This window comes from Babylonia areolata, chromosome 25 (assembly GCF_041734735.1).
Source record: "Babylonia areolata isolate BAREFJ2019XMU chromosome 25, ASM4173473v1, whole genome shotgun sequence".
NCBI classification, from domain to species: Eukaryota; Metazoa; Mollusca; class Gastropoda; order Neogastropoda; family Buccinidae; genus Babylonia; species Babylonia areolata.
Genome location: NC_134900.1, coordinates 13,655,528 through 13,678,790, shown reverse-complemented (window position 1 = coordinate 13,678,790; position 23,263 = coordinate 13,655,528). Strand labels below are relative to the sequence as shown.

At 38.4% G+C, this 23,263-nt stretch overlaps 1 protein-coding gene across 3 annotated transcripts in view; it reads right to left on the bottom strand.

Annotated features, from left to right (window-relative positions):
• LOC143299506 (uncharacterized) overlaps positions 1–22,412 on the bottom strand; it is a 46,879-nt gene extending 24,467 nt beyond the window's left edge. For 2 of the 3 annotated variants that reach the window (XM_076612761.1, XM_076612763.1), the window contains exons 1-12: positions 22,220–22,412; positions 20,105–20,213; positions 16,490–16,566; positions 12,905–13,039; positions 12,321–12,389; positions 11,263–11,468; positions 9,716–9,782; positions 9,346–9,423; positions 5,676–5,807; positions 5,040–5,085; positions 3,011–3,622; positions 1,769–1,819 (exon numbers count right to left, since the gene is read on the bottom strand). In XM_076612761.1, the coding sequence (XP_076468876.1) occupies positions 1,769–1,819; positions 3,011–3,622; positions 5,040–5,085; positions 5,676–5,807; positions 9,346–9,423; positions 9,716–9,782; positions 11,263–11,468; positions 12,321–12,389; positions 12,905–13,039; positions 16,490–16,566; positions 20,105–20,213; positions 22,220–22,324 (1,687 nt within the window). In that variant the 5' untranslated portion in view covers positions 22,325–22,412. The remainder of the gene's footprint in view (positions 1–1,768; positions 1,820–3,010; positions 3,623–5,039; positions 5,086–5,675; positions 5,808–9,345; positions 9,424–9,715; positions 9,783–11,262; positions 11,469–12,320; positions 12,390–12,904; positions 13,040–16,489; positions 16,567–20,104; positions 20,214–22,219) is intronic. The other variant, XM_076612764.1, reaches the window with a different exon arrangement.
• Positions 22,413–23,263: the final 851 nt, after the last annotated feature.

The window sequence follows — 23,263 nt, the reverse complement described above, 5'->3', positions numbered from 1 at the left end:
CTGACAAAAAGACAAGATGGTGGACAAAGAACTTGATATTATTTTGCTTAAACACTTCAGCTCAATATTTTTATTCCAAATATTCCAGCGCTTTGTATTTTTAGTATACTGACTGCACAGACAAGGTAGTCTGTAAAGAATCAATTTTCCCCCCCATCTCACACAAAGATTTTTTTGTGACTCTTTCTCAAAACCGTAATGTAACAAAAACTGAATTAGCAAACAGGAAAACAGGAAAACACAAAAATCACTTAATTTTGGCAGTTACCTTTACAGAGAATTTTGAAAAATTGATTTTCAGAAAATCCAAACTTGCACCCCATGTAAGAAATAATCATCAACAAAACAACTGGACACTACAAAACATACAATCATCAACAACTGGACACTACAAAACAAGCATCAACAACTGGACACTACAAAACATACAATCATCAACAACTGGACACTACAAAACATACAATCATCAACAACTGGACACTACAAAACATACAATCATCAACAACTGGACACTACAAAACAAGCATCAACAACTGGACACTACAAAACATACAAGCATCAACAACTGGACACTACAAAACATACAAGCATCAACTGGATACTACAAAACATACAATCATCAACAACTGGACACTACAAAACAAGCATCATTAACTGGATACTACAAAACATACAATATCAACAACTGGACACTACAAAACAAGCATCATTAACTGGATACTACAAAACATACAATCGTCAACAACTGGACACTACAAACATACAATCATAAACAAATGGATACTACAAAACATACAATCATCAACTGGACACTACAAAACATACAATCATCAACAACTGGACACTACAAAACATACAATCATCAACAACTGGACACTACAAAACATGCAATCATCAATGGCTGATTACTACAAAACATGCAATCATCAACAACTGGACACTACAAAACATGCAATCATCAACAACTGGACACTACAAAACATACAATACAATCATTAACAACTCGACACTACAAAATATACAATCATAAACAACTGGACACTACAAAACATACAATCATCAACAACTGGACACTACAAAACATACAATACAATCATTAACAACTCGACACTACAAAATATACAATCATAAACAACTGGACACTACAAAACATACAATCATCAACAACTGGACACTACAAAACATACAATCATCGACAACTGGACACTACAAAACATACAAACATCAACAACTGGACACTACAAAACATACAAACATCAACAACTGGACACTACAAAACATACAATCATAAACAACTGGACACTACAAAACATGCAATCATCAATGGCTGATTACTACAAAACATGCAATCATCAACAACTGGACACTACAAAACATGCAATCATCAACAACTGGACACTACAAAACATACAAACATCAACAACTGGACACTACAAAACATACAAACATCAACAACTGGACACTACAAAACATACAATCATCAACAACTGGACACTACAAAACATGCAATCATCAATGGCTGATTACTACAAAACATGCAATCATCAACAACTGGACACTACAAAACATGCAATCATCGACAACTGGACACTACAAAACATGCAATCATCAATGGCTGATTATTACAAAACATGCAATCATCAATGGCTGATTACTACAAAACATGCAATCTTGGCCACAGCCTAAGCACTAAAAGCCACTGTATCATGATAATACAAACCAACATCAATCACAATGTGAAATGAAAATGAGGACAAAGCCAGCTAACCTGATGAACTGATGGCTGAAATCTCCACATTTTCATAGTTGATTAAACTGGCTGAAAACAGTAGAACAAGTAATGAATTAAAGACAGTAGTTACAGTCTTACAGTTCATGTCATGAGAGGTCCACATGACAAATATGCAGATTTCATGTACATAAACATCATTTCAAACCCAAACACTGTTAACTTAGCCAATACTGACTGCATTTCACATGATCTGAACAAAACAAATATCACAGGCAAACTTGTGGACAAAATTTACGCTCTGTCATTATCAATCAAATTGTATGTGAATATACAATAACCTCATTCCAAAACAATCCAGTAGTTTATGTACATTTAATAACCTTGAAGTTGAACTAATTGTTTCCATACATTCAATGATCTCAATCCAATTGTTTGCGTAAATTCAAAGCCCTCAAACCCTATCAGTCCAATTGTTTGAAAACATTGAGACCCAGCTTCAATCTTTTTGTGCAGACTTAAATGTGTACTGCGCATTCATCAATTACGGAAGTTTATACTTAATTTCCTCAACTGCCAAGTTTCTGGAAGCTTTGGGTCACCTTCATGAGCATGGCCTTGTGCACAGTAGAACTTTAGGAGTGTCAACAAAGACCAACTTTATCCCAATCCATTAACTTTTTAAATACATAATGAAAAACCTACGTAGAAAAATGAACACTTGAATGAACACTAAAAGGATGACTCTACGTGATCCAACTGAGCACAAAGCTGTGAAAGGCAATATGAAAGGGTGATAAGCTCTACAGAGGCATGTGCTCTGAGGAAAAGCTGTACAAGCAAATAGTTCTATTTACACAAAGACATACATAACCCAACCTTGAAATATATTCTGCCTACATATGCGTGCACACACACACACACACCTGTCTCTCCTCTCTCAAGCACACACATGCATACAAGCATGCAAGCGTGCACACACACACACGGGGGGGGGGGGGGGGGGGGGGGGGGGGGGGGGGGGGGGGGGGGAGGGAGAGAGAGACACAGACAGACAAAGTAACCAGACAGTGGAGGAAAACAAATGTTGGGAATTAACTCCTCCATCATTAAAAAAAAAATCACTTCCCATCCATAACTGTTCAGAGAAGAAAAAAGACCTTACAATGATGCTTCAGAAAAATCTCTCTCTCTCTCACACACACACACATACAAACACACACACACACACATACACAGAGTACAAAACCACACAATCCACTGACACACTTGTCCACTCACTCTGTCTCTGGGGCAAATCCTTGAGGTTCACCACCTCCACGTCCTCCTTCTGCTTGACCACTGCTTGAGCTGGCGGTTTTGGCGCCTGCTGCTTCGTTTTCGACACGCCCACAGATCCCGTCTGGACAATTTGAGGGCTGGCGTTCTTTCCTTCGAGCATTATAACTGTTTTACACGCATCGGCATTATCATAAGCAGCTGCTGACGTTTTTCTCTCAGTAGCAACAGCAGCTGTGGGTTTCTGGACTTCCTTGGGTGTGGACGATTTCCTCTGGACTTCAGAACTGGTGGAGACTTTCTGGACCCCAACGCTGGGGGCAGGAGGGGGACTGCTCGCGTTGAGTGACACCTCCACGTACTCTCCTGAATCGACAGGCTGGTCTACCACGGACATTCTGGCTGGTGATCGGGAACTGGTGGTGTTGATTCTGTCGCCGGCTTGAGGTTTGTGCTCGCGCTGTTCCTCGGGTGTGGGTTTGTCTTCCACCGGGCGTGGCGGCTTCGCTGGCGCTGCCGTCTCTGTGGTGGGCGGGGCGCTAGCCACCAGTTTCTCCACCTCCCTGGTGACTTCAGGCATGGTGATCACCTTCTCCCTGGATGTTTCCGTGTGATCTGCACACCAAATGTGGAGGAGGAGGAGTTTTGTTTAATGTCCACATTCTGGTTGACTGTATACACCAAACAGAAAAAAACAAAAAAAAACAAAACACATACACTTGAAATAAGAAACGTCTAACTGTTAAACAATAAATCTATGTAAATAGGACTCAACTGTGTTTCTGAAATATATGACGCATTCAGGCTAAAACACATCATTTACATTCATACATATATGAGAATCTTGAAACATACTAGAAAACTTACTTAATCCAAACAATACAGAAAACTGCAAAGCAAAAATCAAACATTACAGCACAATCAAAGGACTTTTATGCCGAAAAAATACAAAATTTGGAATTCATTCACGTGGAAACTGCAACATAAAAGCTGGTGCTTGATAGAGGATGTGGGATAATATAAATCGCCTAACATGTTTCAACTATATAAACACAAATTACAAATCACTTAACAGTTAACTGTGTACAAACTCAATGGTTTTGGGTTTTGTAAATAGATATATATACTTTTTTACACATCTGTTGTAATGGAAAAACAAGATCCAATGACAATTTCTCTTTTGGTATATAGATACTATACAAGACTGATGATTTGTTTCTCTTCTTCCTCATTTACAGAGCTTGGTACACCTGTTATAGATATGACGGGCGCCATAGCCGAATGGTTCAAGCGTTGGACTTTCGATCTGAGGGTCTCGGGTTCGAATCATGGTGACGGCGCCTGGTGGGTAAAGGGTGGAGATTTTTACGATCTCCCAGGTCAACATATGTGCAGACCTGCCAGTGCCTGAACCCCCTTCATGTGTATGCGCAAGCATGAGATCAAATACGCATGTTAAAGATCCTGTAATCCATGTCAGTGTTCGGTGGGTTATGGAAACAAGAACATACCCAGCATGCACACCCCTGAAAACGGAGTATGGCTGCCTACATGGCGGGGTAAAAACGGTCATACACGTAAAAGCCCACTCGTGTATATACGAGTGAACGTGGGAGTTGAAGCCCACGAACACAGAAGAAGAAGTATTATAGATATAAAATGAAAACAAAACAAACGATATAAAATGAAAACAAAACAAACAGACAGAGAATTTGAATCATAGTTTAGGTACAGTGGAACTCAAAGCAAAATCATAAACACACTGATTCCAATTCAGATATGTGCGCTCTGACTTGTTTGTAGTCTATGTGGCAGATTGTACACTACAAAAGTTAAGTAGGCTGGAAGTTATGCAAGGCTAAAAAATGAACTGTAATAACATGGTTCTTGTTCCATTAAAAATACACTCTCTGCACAAAGATTATTTATGACAAATATTTTCAAATAAGACAGACAGACAGACTAAATAAAACAGGACATCAAAAAAGTAAACTGATAAACACATGAAAAACCAGAATTTGGCTGTACTGACTTTCATTTTCTTCGGCATCTGGATCAGTCCCAACATTGGCGTAAACCTGGAATGGAACAAGTTTAATGAAGAGCATTCATATTCAAGGGGGAAATGGAAAATGAAGTCTTTCTGTCAGTAAATACACAAAAAATGATTGATATATATGTGCATATGTTGTGCAGTACAGATAACTGTATATTCTGAGTCAATGAAAATGCATAACCTTAAAAACAATATGTACATAATATAAAATAACTTTAATATTGGAAGAAAACATTCCATTCCGGTTTTGATTTTTTTAGTCCAGTAATCAGAACAAAACTGAGAATGTGGCAGGAAAAGGTTAAAACACTCAAGTAGCTAGAAACATGTGCTCAATGAAATGACAGTGTTTAAGATTTCTTCACAAAACAGCTTCATTATCTTACTGACAGTGCCACAGCAGTTCCAGATGCTGGCCTCTTGTCTAAGTTAAATGGCTCAGAAATAAGAGGGTTAAACCAAACAAACAAAAAAGCATAATATCAAGATCAAAGTCATCAAATCTGATCAAAGATTGTCGGACATGGCAAATATCATAAATATGACATCACAAAAACATCTCCTCCACGCTCAGACACATAGGATCTGACCAAGCGGTGCATAAAGATTTACCTCATCTGATTCGTCTTCTTCCTGTGACGGGGGTTTACCAATGTCGATGTTTTCGTAGTCGTGCACAGCAAACTCCTGGAGCCACTCCTTGCAGAGACTCTTCATCACCATGTGTGTGTACTCATACTGGTCCTGTGATATTGTCCACACCATTCAGCACCCTACACTTCCTTCATACCATGTAAAACATAATAATGATAGTAATAATAACAATAATAATGATAAGGTACTTAGATATTGCCCACACCATTCAGCACCCTACACTTCCTTCATACTGTGTAAAACATAATAATGATAGTATTAATAACAATAATAATGATAAGGTACTTAGATATTGCCCACACCATTCAGCACCCTACACTTCTTTCATACTGTGTAAAACATAATAATGATAGTAATAATAATAATAATAAGGTACTTAGATATTGTCCACACCATTCAACACCCTACACTTCCTTCATACCATGTAAAACATAATAATGATAGTAATAATAATAATAATAAGGTACTTAGATATTGTCCACACCATTCAGCACCCTACACTTCCTCCTACCGTGTAAAACATAATAATGATAGTAATAATAATAATAATAATGATAAGGTACTTAAATGGCACTGACTCCCCCCCCCCCCCCCCCACCCCACATAATGGGCTCTAAGCGCCTCACCTGAAACACTGCAGATAACAATTAAACGCATACACGCATACAAAACACACACACAAAAAGGCACAAAATATGGTGTAAACACACACATACACGCGCGAACATGCAGAGTGCACACACACACACAATAAACACCCACCCACAAGCACACACACATGATGATGATTTCAGCCATACCAATGCAGTTTCCTTTTCTTAACTGCTGTCACCAGATCTTCATCAGGTCCAGTGTGCTGCTTGGTGGTTTGGTGCACTAGTTCATGGGTGATGTGATCAGTGTATGATGTGATCAGTGTATCTTATACGGTGATGTGGTCAGTGCGTCTTATACGGTGATGTGGTCAGTGTGTCTTATACGGTGATGTGGTCAGTGTGTCTTATACGGTGATGTGATCAGTGTATCTTATACGGTGATGTGGTCAGTGTGTCTTATACGGTGATGTGGTCAGTGTGTCTTATACGGTGATGTGATCAGTGTATCTTATACGGTGATGTGGTCAGTGTGTCTTATACGGTGATGTGATCAGTGTATCTTATACAGAGATGTGATCAGTGTGTCTTATACAGTGATGTGATCAGTGTATCTTATACAGTGTATCTTATACGGTGATGTGATTAGTGTGTCTTATACAGTGATGTGATCAGTGTCTTATACGGAGATGTGATCAGTGTGTCTTATACGGTGATGTGGTCAGTGTATCTTATACGGTGATGTGATCAGTGTATCTTATACGGTGATGTGGTCAGTGTGTCTTATACAGAGATGTGATCAGTGTGTCTTATACAGTGATGTGATCAGTGTATCTTATACAGTGTATCTTATACGGTGATGTGATTAGTGTGTCTTATACAGTGATGTGATCAGTGTGTCTTATACAGTGATGTGATCAGTGTCTTATACGGAGATGTGATCAGTGTATCTTATACAGTGATGTGATCAGTGTATCTTATACAGTGATGTGGTCAGTGTGTCTTATACGGTGATGTGATCAGTGTATCTTATACGGTGATGTGGTCAGTGTGTCTTATACAGAGATGTGATCAGTCTGTCTTATACAGTGATGTGATCAGTGTATCTTATACAGTGTATCTTATACGGTGATGTGATTAGTGTGTCTTATACAGTGATGTGATCAGTGTGTCTTATACAGTGATGTGATCAGTGTCTTATACGGAGATGTGATCAGTGTATCTTATACAGTGATGTGATCAGTGTATCTTATACAGTGATGTGATCAGTGTGTCTTATACGGTGATGTGTTCAGTGTACCTTATACAGTGATGTGATCAGTGTATCTTATACGGTGATATGATCAGTGTATCTAACACAGTGATGTGATCGGTGTATCTTATGTGATCAGTGTATCTTATACAGTGATGTGTTCAGTGTATCTAATACGGTGATGTGATCAGTGTATCTAACACAGTGATGTGATCAGTGTATCTTATACAGTGATGTGATCAGTGTATCTTATACAGCGATGTGATCAGTGTATCTTATACAGTGATGTGATCAGTGTATCTAATGTGATTAGTGTATCTTATACAGTGATGCGATCAGTGTATCTAATACGGTGATGTGATCAGTGTATCTAATATGATCAGTGTATCTTATACAGTGATGTGATCAGTGTATCTTATACGGGGATGTGATCAGTTTATCTTATATGGTGATGTGATCAGTATATCTTATGCGGTGATGTGATCTGTATATCTTATACGGTGATGTTTATCTTATAGAGTGATGTGATCATTATACAGTGATGTGATCAGTGTATCTTATATGGTGATGTGGTCAGTGTATCTTATATGGTGATGTGGTCTGTGTATCTTATATGGTGATGTGATCATTATACAGTGATGTGATCAGTGTATCTTATACGGTGATGTGATAAGTGTATCTTATACGATGATGTGATTTGTGTATCTTATACGGTGATGTGATAAGTGTATCTTATACAATGATGTGATCTGTGTATCTTATACGGGGATGTAATCTGTGTATCTTATACGGTGATGTGATCATTACACAGTGATGTGATCAGTGTGCCTTATACGGTGATGTGATCAGTGTGTCTTATACGGTGATGTGATCATTATACAGTGATGTGATCAGTGTGTCTTATACGATGATGTGATCAGTGTGTCTTATACAGTGTGACAGTGTGTCTTATACGGTGATGTGATCATTATACAGTGATGTGATCAGTGTGTCTTATACGGTGATGTGATCACTTTGTCTTATACGGTGATGTGATCTGTATATCGTATACGATGATGTGATCAGTGTATCTTATACGGTGATGTGATCAGTGTGTCTTATACGGTGATGTGATCTAGTATCTTATACAGTGATGTGGTCAGTGTATCTTATATGGTGATGTGATCAGTGTGTCTTATGGTGATGTGATCAGTGTAGTGATGTGATCAGTGTGTCTTATACGGTGATGTGGTCAGTGTATCTTGTACGGGGATGTGGTCAGTGTATCTTATACGGGGATGTGATCAGTGTATCTTATACACACACACATACAAAAACAATTTTGCTGGTCTTCTCTTTTAACCCTTTCAACCATGGGGAGTACACAGCCTCGGCAGGCTCCCTTGCCATACTGGTACTGAAAAAGCGCAGAAAATATACCGTTTTTCCTTCGTTACGTGTGGACACATCCAGAAATATTGCAGAACATAACTAGTTCCCTTTCCTTGCAATTTTAAGCACCCCCGAAAACGGAGTATGGCTGCCCACATGGCAGGGTTAAAAACGGAAAAAAAACCCACCCGTGTATATACCAGTGAATGTGGGAGTTGCAGCCGACGAACAAAGAAGAAGAAGCACATGTAGTAATGTGAAAACTGTTTTACAGAGACAATTTTTTCATGCCAAAGCAATGCTCGGGCGCAAGGCTCAGGGGGTTAATGAGAAAGTGTATCACTGATTCAACCGACCAAACAAAACTTAAAGCATTCAGCAGACAGAGCAGAGTGTTGGTGATGTCACTCACAGGGGTCTGCACCATGGACACCCTCTGTTCCCTCATGCTCTTGATGATCTCAAACATGCTGAACTCGTCCTTGATCATCTGCACACACAACACACACACTGCAGAATACAGATGACTTTTATTGTATTATCTCCAGTAAGATAAATTCATTGGTTTGTGGTGTAAAAACAAGGCACAAGAATCTGCAGACACACACACACACACACACCACACACACAAGCACACACAGTAGCACACACACACGCAAGCACACAAACTCTCTCTCACACACACACACACCACACGCACACAAACTCACTCACTCTCTCTCTCTCTCATACACACACACACACACACACACACACACAGAGAAATAAACAAGAAAACAAACCCCTCTATCCAGCAGAGTCCATGCGTAGTCAATTGCACAAATGGTTCCTGTCCGCCCACAGCCAGCACTGATGGCAAAACACAACGTATCACAATATCACACAGCGCAATGTTGCAAAATACATCATCACACAGTGCAATGCAATAAAACACATTATTATACAGGGCAATGTTACAAAACACATTATCATACAGGGCAATGTAATAAAACACATTATCAGACAGTGCAATGTTACAAAACATATCATACAATGCAATGTTACAAAACACATTATCATACAGTGCAATGTTATAAAACGCAGTATTATACAATGCATTGTTACAAAATACACCATACCGTGCAACGCTACAAAACACATCATACAGTGCAATGTTACAAACCACAACATACCACATTATCATACAGTACAATGTAATAAAACACAACAGATCACAACACATTATCACACTGAGCAATTTCATAAAACACAACAGATCACAACATAATACCACACAGTGCAACCAGGTGCAATACGATGTAACGTACCCCCACCCCCACTCCCAAAAAGTATGACAAAACAGACCATAATATCATACTATACAATGTGAACCAAGTACAACACAATAGTTTTTACATAAAACCAAAATTAAAATTTCTTTTTTTTACACAACTGACCATAATACAATACCATACAAAGCATTAAAGTGCAGTTCAATATAACACAAATCACGACACAACAAACCAAAACACAGCATCATACAAGGCAACTAAATATGATGCAATAATATACCATCAAATAAATTCCTACAAGTCCAAAATAGAATACCAGACAATGGAAAAAATCATAACACCGTACATAACACAAAACACATAAAAAAAACAACAACATAAGACAGATAGAAAGATAGCTAGATAGATAAGACAGATAGATTCAAAAAGTTTTCAACTTTAACATACTTAAACAAACTGAAGCATTACCAAATGGAAATTGCATGCACCTGGAGAGATTTCCTTCCTTGTTACGAAGAACAAACATGAAAACCAACACCATCAAAAGATAGTTGGAGGGCTGGGGGCATGGGGGGATAAGATAAGATAAGATAAGATAAGAATAACTTTATTATCTCCAACTGGAGAAATTTGGTCAGGTGAATTATCACAACATAGACAAGTAAACAACATGGGGACCATAACTGTAAAAGTCAACAACAGCTTACAAAGATACAAATTAAAAAAAAAAAAAAAAATCACATACACCGTTTCATACATACATCCACACACTGCAGGTAATAACTAGTATTCTTAATGTAAAACCAGAAAGAATTAAGAAACATTATTTGAATATAATTATAAACATAGCCTACTTTCCTGCACACTGATTATAACAGATAAGATAAAGATAAATTGCGGAAAACCGCAACCAGATAATCAGCACACACCCGCACCCACCCACCCCCTCCCCACCCCACACACGCGGATGGGGGTGAGGGGGGTCTGGGGGGGGTGTGTGTGTGGGGGGGGGGGGGGGGGGGGGGGGGTGGCGGAGATGGCCATCTGGCTCCCTTTACCTGCAATGCACCACCATGGGGATGTTGAGGTGTTTGCGGAACTTGCGAACATCTTCTATCATGGTTCGCAGAGCGTCGGGGCTGGAGGGGGTGTTGTGGTCAGGCCAACCCACATAGTGGAACTGGGTCAGGGTGTGAGACTCTCCGTCCTTCTCAAAACGCAGCTGCCGTCTGACGAAATGTTCTTGGATCTCCTCTTCACTCTCCTGTGAAAATGAAAGTGCACCTGACTTGTGAAAAGAGCAACCATATAAAACACTCTCCTGTGAAAACATAAATATGCTGCCTTGTGAAAAGAGTGACAATGGAAAGCCCTCATCAGTGAAAACAAAAGTGCACACTTGTGAAAAGAGGCAAAACAGAAAATGCTCTCCTGTAAAATCTAAAGTACAAACTGTTGTGAAAAGAACGACAATAGAAAATGCCCTCCTGTGAAAACGAAAGTACTCTGTCTTGTGAAAAGAGCAACAACAGGAAATGCTCTATTGTGAAAACGAAAGTACACTGTCTTGTGAAAAGAGCTACAACAGAAAATGCTCTATTGTGAAAACAAAAGTACACTGTCTTGTGAAAACTACACCAACAAAAGATACTGTTAACTGCTTTCTTTCAGATTTCACTGATTATTTATCTTCTTAATGTAAATTCAAGTTATCATCATGTGTGAAATCAGTAGAAAAGAAACTAATCTTTAAAGTATGAAAGTAAATAATTCAAAATCTGTCCTATCACTGATTAATCTTTCTTGAAAAATATGCGGTTAAGAAGTTCAAAATCAACCTGATAAAAGATTTTTTTTTTTTTTTTGTCCATCTGACGAACGAGAAGAAGAAGAAAGAAAGAAGAAAAAACATTTTAAAAATCTGCTTTTGTGGGAATCTTAATATGATTTTTCTTTTTTCACATACTGCAAGTGCTTTTTTTCTTCACAAGGCAGGGAAGAGAAGGGTGGGAACAGTGACGTCACAGGCACCGAATCATGGGACTGGGATGGGTCAGATGTTTAACCAGCTTTTGTTTACTTAAATATCTATTTTTCCATTGGCTAATATACTTACTGTATATACAGTGATGTCACCAAATGTTGCATTCTCTCCATTGTCTGCCCAGTACTTTTCACATTTTGGCTGCAATCACAACAGGGAATTGTGAGGTGGTGTAGATTGTGTTTCCAAAATTCAGTGATTTGTGCCCATAGTGGACAGAACCACATCACTAATAACTACACACACACACACACAACACGCACGCACGCACACACACACACACACACACACACACACACACCAACCCATCATACACAACACACCCTAACACCACACAGTATTCACATGCACTTAAAAGCACACAATCACCGCTTAAGCAACACACACACACACTCACACACACACAAACACACACACCACTCAGACACACAAAAATACACACACCCCACTCACACAAAATACACACATCCCACTCAAACACACACCACTCAAAGAGACACACACAAACCACACACCCCACTCAATACACATACACACACACACACACAATTACAACAACAAAACGGATGTGGGGGAGTGGAGTGGGAAGGGGGTGGTGGAGGGTGTGACGGGAGGGGGGGGAAGGGGGTAGGAGTGAGCGTCCACAGAAAACTGACCCTCCCATCCTCCTTCAGTTTACAGGCCATGAAGACGATCTCTATGTTGTACTCCCACAACATTCTCCAGAAGTCATTGACCGTGTGGGGCATGGGGCCCTGGGAGGCAATGTAGCCCATCTCTCCATTCACATCCTGTCACAAACAATGCGGACGGCAAACTACACAACTATAACAACAACAAAAATGGGACTGAGCGAACCCGCATGCATGCGCACACACTAACACCAGCGTGCAAATACATACATACACACACATGCGTGCAAACACACACACTCACCCCATTCTATAGCTTGTAATACTGACTTTGAGTCTACACATAATAAAATTTCACTTACAGTTTTCGGAATGAGTGGGTAGACCAAGCAGCTAGAAGAGCAGCACGTAATTTTGAAGGCGCAATACAACTTGACATCCAGTTAGATCTACATGAATGTATTAGCTGTATAGAAAATGTATCTAGAAATTGATTTAAGAAATTACTTATAGATTCAAATAATCAATATTACCAATGTTGTGCAAACACAAAGAATGCAGCTAATCCCAAACATTTTCTAAATTCGACACCAGCAGCACATTCAAGACAAATTACAAGTCTAATGTATAGACTTCATTTAAATGCCTTTCGTACAAAATTTTCTAAAAATATAAAATGTATATGCGGTAAGCAAATAACTGTAAGCCATCTACTCATTCATTGTCCGAGCATAAGACAGTTACTTCCAAAAGATGTAGTTGATGACTTTTCCTCCAATATTTCATTAGCCACTGAAAAGATTTTGAATGATTATTCACTGCTTAGAATGTTTTCAGAAATTTTAACTCCAGTCCAGTTGGTATCCTCCTTTGATGTATTATATTTAATACTGTTATTTATATTTACACTGTTGTTAGTTAATACTTGTTGATATGCACATACATATTCTCCTTCCCATGACAACTCATTCAATACACACCACAACCTCTTTAGACTTTTTCTTATAATATACTTTTCCTCTGATACATAACATGTACTTTTCTTTTTTTTCTTTCTTTTTTTTTTTTACACTAATATTCACATGCATTCCCTTTCCTTTATACACTACTTTACTCCTTTCCGTCTAAAAACACTTATAGTGAATAGACATTAAACTGAAGAAAACTGAAGAAAACACGCACTCACCCTCACACACACACACACACACACACACATGCAAACACACACACACACACACACTTTTTGTAATTACTTTTTTGAAACTTTTTTTCTCTCCAGTTCCATGTGAATGTTTTACACAAACCTAGGGTAGGCTTCAAAGCCCTGACCAGCAAGTTGTGTAAAGATTTGGCATCTGCCCATATCCTGTTCAGATATAAGGTGAAAAGAAATGCCTCTTATTTTTGTTTCTATTTTTTTTCGCCTGTGTTGAAAGCAGGTTGGGGATTGAGGGATTTCACCTCTTTTGTGTGTGTCAGGGGGTGGGGGGGGGGCGGGCGGGCGGGCAGGAGGTTTGGAGTTCAAAGCCAGTATTGAAATGAATGGTTTGGGAGCATGTGGGCGTTTACCACTATTTTCTTTCTTTTTTTTCTCTCTTTATTTCATTTTATTGTTTTTGTTTCATTTAAAGCCTAAAGAATGGAATAGGTTTTTTTAAACACGATGTCGAAAGAAATATTGTTTCTTTTGTTAAAAAATCATGACGTCCATATCAATATAGAGTATTGAGTAAACAGAACACTGGTAAAAACGTAATGCACTGCATAATGTTATCTCGGAAATCACCATCAGAAAAAAACAGGACACCGATAAAAAACACACTGCAAGCAGTAATCCACTGCATATTACTGATCAAGAAAAATATCTTGAAAAAGTAGAGGATAATAATAATAATAATAAATAATAATAATGGTATTTATATAGAGCTGAATCTTGTGCAGAGACAAATCAAAGTGCTTCGCACCAGTCATTCACACACATGCATAACTCTAAAACTGTAGAAACTAAAGACAAGGAAGAGGCAGGCAAGGGAGGCTATTTTGGGAAGAGGTGGGTTTTAAGGCCAGACTTGAAAGAGCTGAGTGTGAAGACCTGACGAAGTGAAAGAGGAAGTTCATTCCAACTGCAAGGTCCAGAGACAGAGAAAGAACAGTGCCCAACAGACGAGTGTTTGAATCTGGGTAGAGGACAACCAAGTTTGTGTTGAGCAAAAGAATGGTATCTATGCTGGTAACCACTGCTTCATAAAATGTGTAGAAAGACTTTAGTGTGAAAGATGTATCTTCATTCAAAATTGCCTTTTTTCCCCCCTTTTTTTAAAAATTTATTTATTTTTTTATCTTCAACTGCTTTGGACTGAAAGAAAAACTGGAATATAAATTTCATTTAGTAACCCTGAAAAGGATATACTTCTTTTATCAAATATTCTATTGAGTTTTTATAAAAAATAAGTTTTTTAAACCACACTTAGAATACTATATAAAATAAAATAAAATAAAATAAAATAAAACACTTCATACAAGAAGTTTTCCACATAATTCATAATTTCATGAATACGGTTTTGGCTCTAATGTCTACAGGAAGTTCTTGTTTTATTCTTTCCCTTGCATCATCACCAGAATCTATACAATTCATCAAGGAAGCCTTTTGATTTTGTCTTTTATATCACCACCAGAATCTATACAATTCATCACTTAAGTATTTTGATTTTGTCCATCATCTCACCACCAGAATCTGTACAATTCATCAATGAAGTATTCTGATTTTGTCCCTCATCTCATCACCAGAATCTATACAATTCATCACTGAAGGATTTGATTCAGTCCCTCATCTCACCACCAGAATTGATACAATTACTCACTGAAATATTCTTATTCTGTCCCTTGTGTCATCACCACAATCAATACATTTCCTCACTAAAATATTTTGGTTCTGTCCCTTGTATCATCACCAGAATATATACATATTTTCCTTGCTGAAGTATCTTGATTCTGCCCCTTGTAACATCACCAGAATCGATACAACTCCTCATTGAAGTATTTTGATTCTGTCCCTTGTATCATCAGTAGAATGAACAATTCCTCACTGACGTCTGAATGTCTCAGTCCCCTTCCTGACGATATAAAGCCCTCACAGAAAGCACTGCACATAGTGAGCTGCAGCCCGCAGGTACACGTTATAGGCACAGTGCAAATCAAAACAGTGTCAGTATTCCTGCAATAGGACAAGATAGGATCTGAGCAGTTCAGGGTTCAATTTTAATTCTCCATGAAAATTAAGGGGTGTCAGAAACAGCTATAAGACACACACACAGACACACTCACATGCACGCACACACACACACACACACACACACACAAATATGACAATGTTTGGAAACGAAAGCACAATTTACATACTTTGATTTTAATCTTCTGATAAATTATGACAATATGCGTTTTAAAAAAAAAAGCAATACTCTATTTTCTGGCATGGTTTGTTCAGTTGATTAATGAGAAATCCTTTATAATCAACATAAATATTAGCAAAAACATTCAGAGCCAACAAAATCTACCACTGTCACACTGAACGCATGGTCAACTCCCATCCCTTGAGGAAGGTTCACTTACATCAATAAAGGAAGCATTGATGTAATCTGATCCATTTTCACCTTCAATTTCTGTCAGCTTGACCCGTCGATCATCACCTGCAAAAAAAAAAAAAAAAGATTTCACCGCATTTAAAAGTTCACTGCAGTATAGCAGATGGCAGACTAATAGCAAGATGTTTTATGACCACACTGCCGCAAATCTGGTCCAAACACAGCAAACTAACAGGCCTAGTTTGCATCAGTTTGACACGGTACAGTACATGACACCAATCAGTAGTTTACTTTTGTCGTCTTTCTGTACAGCAAAGGAACGTGCAGCGAGGACGGTGGCAGAACAGTTCAGACTCTCATCTGCCAATACAGAGTCCATGACGGTCTGTGTTCTTCTTCTTCTTCTTCTGCGTTCACTGGTATGCACACGAGTGGGCTTTTACGTGTATGACCATTTTTACCCCGCCATGTAGGCAGCCATACTCCGTTTTCGGGGGGGTGCATGCTAGGTATGTTCTTGTTTCCATCACCCACCGAACGCTGACATGGATTACAGGATCTTTAACGTACGTATTTCATCTTCTGCTTGCATATACACACGAAGGGGGTTCAGGCATTAGCAGGTCTGCACGTATGTTGACCTGGGAGATCGTAAAAATCTCCACCCTTTACCCACCAGGCGCCGTCACCGTGATTCGAACCCGGGACCCTCAGACTGACAGTCCAACGCTTTAACCACTCGGCTATTGTGCCCGTCGGGTCTGTGTTTGACTGGAAAATCAAACTGACACCAGTCATTCCACTGAGATGATAAGTTGAGGTCGCATGTGCAGCTCGCATTCTGTGCACTGAAAAAGGTCCCATGGCAACAAAAGGGTTGTCCTCTGGCAAATTCTACTTGAATAAGAATTCCACTCTTGATAGGTACACAAATATATATATTATATGTATGCACTCAAGGCCTGATTAAGCGTGTTGGGTATTGATGCTGGTCAGGCCTCTGCCTGGCAGGTGTGGTGTAGCATATATGGATTTGTCCAAACACTGCGATGCCTCCTTGGGAAACTGAAACTGAATCTGTACAGCAAAAACAAAAAATGAAACAAAATGCCTTTTTTTCTCCTTTTTTAAAATCATAATAAAAATAACATCTGATATGAAAATATAAAAAAAAACCCACAAAAAGACTAGTAAGAAATAAAAGACAGTGAACTTAAATTTTTAAAATATTATCATGTATAGATTTGGTTAAGAAATCAAAACAAAAAATGAGCAGATAAAGGAATTGCATAAGCATGCAGATCACACACACACACACACACACACACACACACACACACACTCCTATGCATTAAATGAACACATGTGCACACAAACTTGCATTCAAAATATCCTTTCCATTCATGTCATACTGTAAAGCTGCACTTGCATTTCAACACACACACACACACACACAATGAAAAAAGAAAAAAAGTTCCCAATGAAAATGGAAAAAGGAACTACACCTACAAAGGTCCAAGGAAAAATGTTACTTCTTTTTTCAGACGGCGTGTTTTGGTATAACTTTTAGCTTCCAAGGAAAATGTTACTTTAAAAATAGTGTGTTCTGGCATAAATTCACCCTTTACACACTCACCTTTACCCCACTGCCCCCATCCTTCCCATCCCCTCTCACCATAATATCCTACATCTCACCTTTGCACCTTCTTTCTTATATTTCACATCCACTACACTCATCCTCATAAGGCCTGATCAGCAACCTGGGGTTTCTGTAAAGGGCAGGCATTTGCTTTTTTTTCCACTGCAGATGTGGTGCAGCATATACAGAACAGTCTGCATGCTCTGCCACATCCTCGAAACAGAAACTCATTCATGAATATACCATGTTAAGTACCAGCTACTGTGTGACAATGCAAGTATTTCCTTCCTGTAAGACATTCGGAAGCTGTCAATTCCCACCCATTTCAGGTTTTCATGGCCACACAACAATCCAACTACTTCCTGCTTGGTCATAAGTAGATGAAGCTATTGGGGTTAAGTTTGTTAGAGTACAACTATCTTGATAAAAGACTGTGGCAATTTCATGTTCATTAAGTTTCACTTTGCATACTTCAGGTTCACTGGTTCACAAGAGAAACGGAGAATGTACATCATAATTAAGCCTGCAAATAAGTGTAACGTTCTTCCATGGATGAAAGATCCTTTAGCCAGTCTGGTGACAATATAGAAAAACAGAAGCAACAAATCTGTGACCTCAGGGAAAGCACATTGGTCACATTCTCGATTCTGGTGCATGTCCAATTAGTGTTTTCAGTATCAATTTCAATGAAAGGTTCTGGTCTGCTGGTGCAAAATAGGTATTAAAAAAACAACAACAACAAAAACAACACTCAATTTGGATGAGTCACAGGTAAGAGGAAAGAAGCAGATGTGATTTTTTTCCTTTCTTACCCTTGTTCTCTAAAAAATATCATAAGACCTTTCTACTCCACTTTTCTGAAAATCTGTCAAAAGCACCCATGCTCGCTGTAAAAAACATCATAAGACCTTTCTTTTCCATTGTTCTGAACATTTATCAAAATCTACGAACCTACTGTGTGGCTGATTCAGGATTAAAGAGGCTATGCCAGTCTTGAATAAAAGCTAATTTGTGTTTGCACATTTCTTCTGTCTTTGCTGCTGTGTGCACATGTCAAATGATTGGTATAAGGACAGGCCCGGCGCTTCCTTTTTTGAGGAAGTGTCTGGGTTTGTTCCAATGTACCTTTTATTTACCTGTGTGCTAGCTGAATCAGTAGCGTAAGCATCATTGACTTGAAGTTGTGTACCTTGTGTAATGGAGAGAGTTACCACCCTTTACTATTTGTTATTCATATCGTTTCCTGGCCTCATTATTTGTATAATTTCTATGTGAGGGATTGCAATATGGACAGAATGACTCATTACATCTATCTCCCCACTTTTGAAGTGACAATAACCAGATCATCATTTCCATGTCATCAAAGTAAATGACTGCAGTTTGGTGGCAATTATTTTCCTTGTGACAAAGAGGGTTGATATCACTGCAAACGTCTGTGGTTAACAAAATTAATGGCAATTATCTTCCTTGTGACAAAGAGAGTTGATATCATTAGAAGTATCTGATGATGTTTCACAAGGCCATAACCAGAAGAGGAAAGTGCAAAGATGGCTGTGCACAAAACTCTCATCCCAAAAAAGTACTGTGGATTTGATGCTGAAAGAAAGAGGGAAGGAGCAAATGGTCTACATGGAAATGTTGACAAAACAGCCAAACAGTCCATATGAATGCTCAGATGCAAACATGCTCACAAAAAATCCAAAATTAAGTCCAGAAATCAGCGATGGAGCCAGAGAGGGACAGAGAAACAGCAGATGGATCAAAATGAAGGGCTTCTTTCACTGCTTCAAAAAACTTGAGCACACATACACAAACATACATTCATTATGTACTTCCCACAGACTTATTAAGCATCTGTGCAAATGTGCACAGTATTTACACACCCTGATTCCCATCCTTCAAACAAAAGCAACACAGACCATGACAGATCAATACGCTGTAATAATTTCACGATCAATTATTTCACAACTGAATCCTTGGGGAAAGAAAAACAAAAAAACTTACGAGGAAGGATGTCTTTGTATCTGTTTTTCTTCAGGTTTTCTTCTCTTCTGCCGTCATCTGTTGGAAATCGTTCTTCATTCTTGTTCTGAATCTGTTCTTCTCGAAGAACCTAGTAAAAAAAAAAAAAAAATAATAACAATGATGATAAAATAAATAAATCAAAAACACATGTGTACACCCATTAGTATTGCTTCGGAAGTAACATCATGCTCAAAATATGAAGCCACTGGTATCACAATTAGACATATCTGGTAATCAGTTTTTATAGTATTTCACAAATATACAAAAACAGTTTTTGTAGTATAAATTCCTTTTAAAAAACTGCATGGATAGCATGCTCTTAAGCTACTTTTCTTTTTATTAAAAAGACTATATAAAATCACACCCAACAGATTTACAATCATATCATTAAAATAAATAATTCTGCCAGTGAGGATACTTTCTGCCTCTATCTCTCAGTCACACACATGTATACAAAAAGAAAGTATTCATTCAGCAGTTAGAGATGAATTACAAAACAAATGCTGAAAACAATCTTAATCATTATTTTAATTAATGTCTGTGGAGTCTCACAGACCACAAAAATTTCTTTCTGCTCTTCAGTCTTCTGTTCATATACTGTTTAGTTGTTGAGTTTAAAGCAGTTCTGTGAAATTCCTTGACATTAAATGATCAATAGTCTGAAAGGCTGGGTTTTTTCTTCAAGGAAAAATCAAGAGACTGGCCATTACACCTGTTAACTGATCATTGACTAACTCTATTTGCACCTGCAGTTTTGTCTTTACACGATTCTTATGCAAGTGTGTTTTGCTAGACTTAAAATAAATGTGAGTGGTTTGAACACACTCTCTCTCTCTCACTCTTACACATCATCACACACACATATATATATGCCTGTGTGTGCACCCATGCACACACGTGCAAACACAAACATGTTTAACAGTGTTGCATGCCGACATGTTTTTGTGTGTTTTGTGTCTGTTCATGTGTGTACACAGCAGTCTTGATGGATCAGTGTAGCATAATTTTACTGGCCTTTAATTCTGATGAGCCTGAAAACTATCATGCAAAAACTGTTGTTTGCCTAAATTCCTTTCTGTTCAGGCTATTAGCACTTGAAAAGACTCAAGACAGAGATGCACACACACACATGAACGAGAGCATTACTATATCAATTGCTCAACATCCTGAATCATATCAAAGCAAATTAATCACATGTAGATATAATATTTTCCCTATCTATATCTATAGACTATTTAAAACATACTTGTATGACACTGACAGGCAGAAATTCCCTGCTTGTTAAGTTTACGACCATTGAAAACCTCTCAAAAAAAAAAAAAAAAAAAAAAAAAAAAATCTGGGTTTGAAGTCAGTCATGTTGCTCCTTAAGCAAACAATACACATTCTGTAAATTAAACACACTCACTCACTGCACTGGCAAAAACTCCAAACTTTTTAATAAAAGCACACAAATATGATCAACATGGAAAATACTAGGCAGGAACATTCAGACAACAATTGACTGACGAGTGACATGCATTAATATGACTGGCAACAGCTCTTCATGGTTACATTTCACACTGTCTGGTGTCACTATCAGCATGATTCTTTCTGGAAACATATTTTGTTAATTTTGAATTTTTCTTGTGCATTTGAAAAGCCAAACATTCACAATGTCATTTTCAGTATCTGTTTCTGTGAGACAATGGCATTTCCACCACTGGATGACAGGAATATAGATAAGACACAGCTCTCCCCTTGCCATGAAGTGTTTAAAAAAAAAAGTGGTTTAACCTGTTTTAGGACAGCAAGCTTTCGACACCCCTCTCCCACCACAAGTGTCAGTAAATCATCTGCATGAGAATGTGCATGCGATCAGTGTCAATGTGTGTGTGTGTGTTTGTGTGCGTGTGATTGAGCGCGCGTGTGTGTCAGTGTGTGTGTGTTTGTGTGTGTGTCCGCGCGATTTCGTATGAGAATGAGATGATTATGTCAGAAAGCACACTGTAAATCTTTTTCGTACTGACATGTTGTCATAATCCGTGTCTGTAACTATGCGGTGTGGATCGGTTATAACCGCTTAATGTTCTTCTCCACTATCTTATCACTCACCCGGAATTCTCTGTGAAAACCTGTCCCAGCGGGATCATCTTCTGCTTTCAAGTCGATAACATGAAGCACAAAGTCGTTTAAAATTGCTTCGATTTTTCTGGACATTGTTCTAGAAAGTCCTCAAAAACGTCACACAATTTACAAAACAGGTGCGTCTTCCTGATCTTGTCAGACGACAATTCAGAAGCAGGAAGGTAAAACACACAACCCGGAAGTCACGTGATCAAACTTTCACTTTTGTTGACTGACTTGGCAGTCACGATCACACAAACGTCCCTTCTTGTGTAGAGTTAATTATAAGGACTGGATGGTTTAATCTAAAATTGCCCATTGTTGAAAAAAACAAAAGCTTCAGTTTGCATGTACAACTTTATTTCCATGTAAAGATTAACGACGAACAAATCCCGGGCTTGGCCGAACGCATTTGTCTTGTGTCAGGGGACGAGAACAAGGATGCATTTTCACTTAAAACACATGGGAGTTCACTACGGCTGAGAACAGGAAATACACGGGAGAGGAAAAAAAGGCTAAACAATAAACTTGAAAGGCTGATCACGACATCTTGGCTTACTGTTAAAGACTTGAACAGTACCGTATATATATATATATATATATATATATATATATATATATACACACACACATTCTCTCTCTGTCTCTGCCTCTCTCTGTCTGTCTTGTGCTCTCTCTCTCTCTCTCTCTCTCTCTCTCAAGCGACTGCGACTACTATCATCATTCTGAATATTCTGTCACAGAAAAAGGAGGAGTCTATCAACAACGACAACAACAACTGACAACAACAACAACAACAACAACAACAACACACACACACACACACACACACACACACACACACACACACACACACACACAATAAATGCGAGAAAAAATAATGCATTGCATCTCAAATGTGCAAAAAATATCATTTTCTCTGGAAATATTTGTCTGTCAACACCAGTTTAGGTGTTGTTTTTGTGTGTTTTTTTTAAAGAAAGGAAAACAGTTCCTTTCCTCACAATCAAAGTCAAGTTTCTGTTATATTCA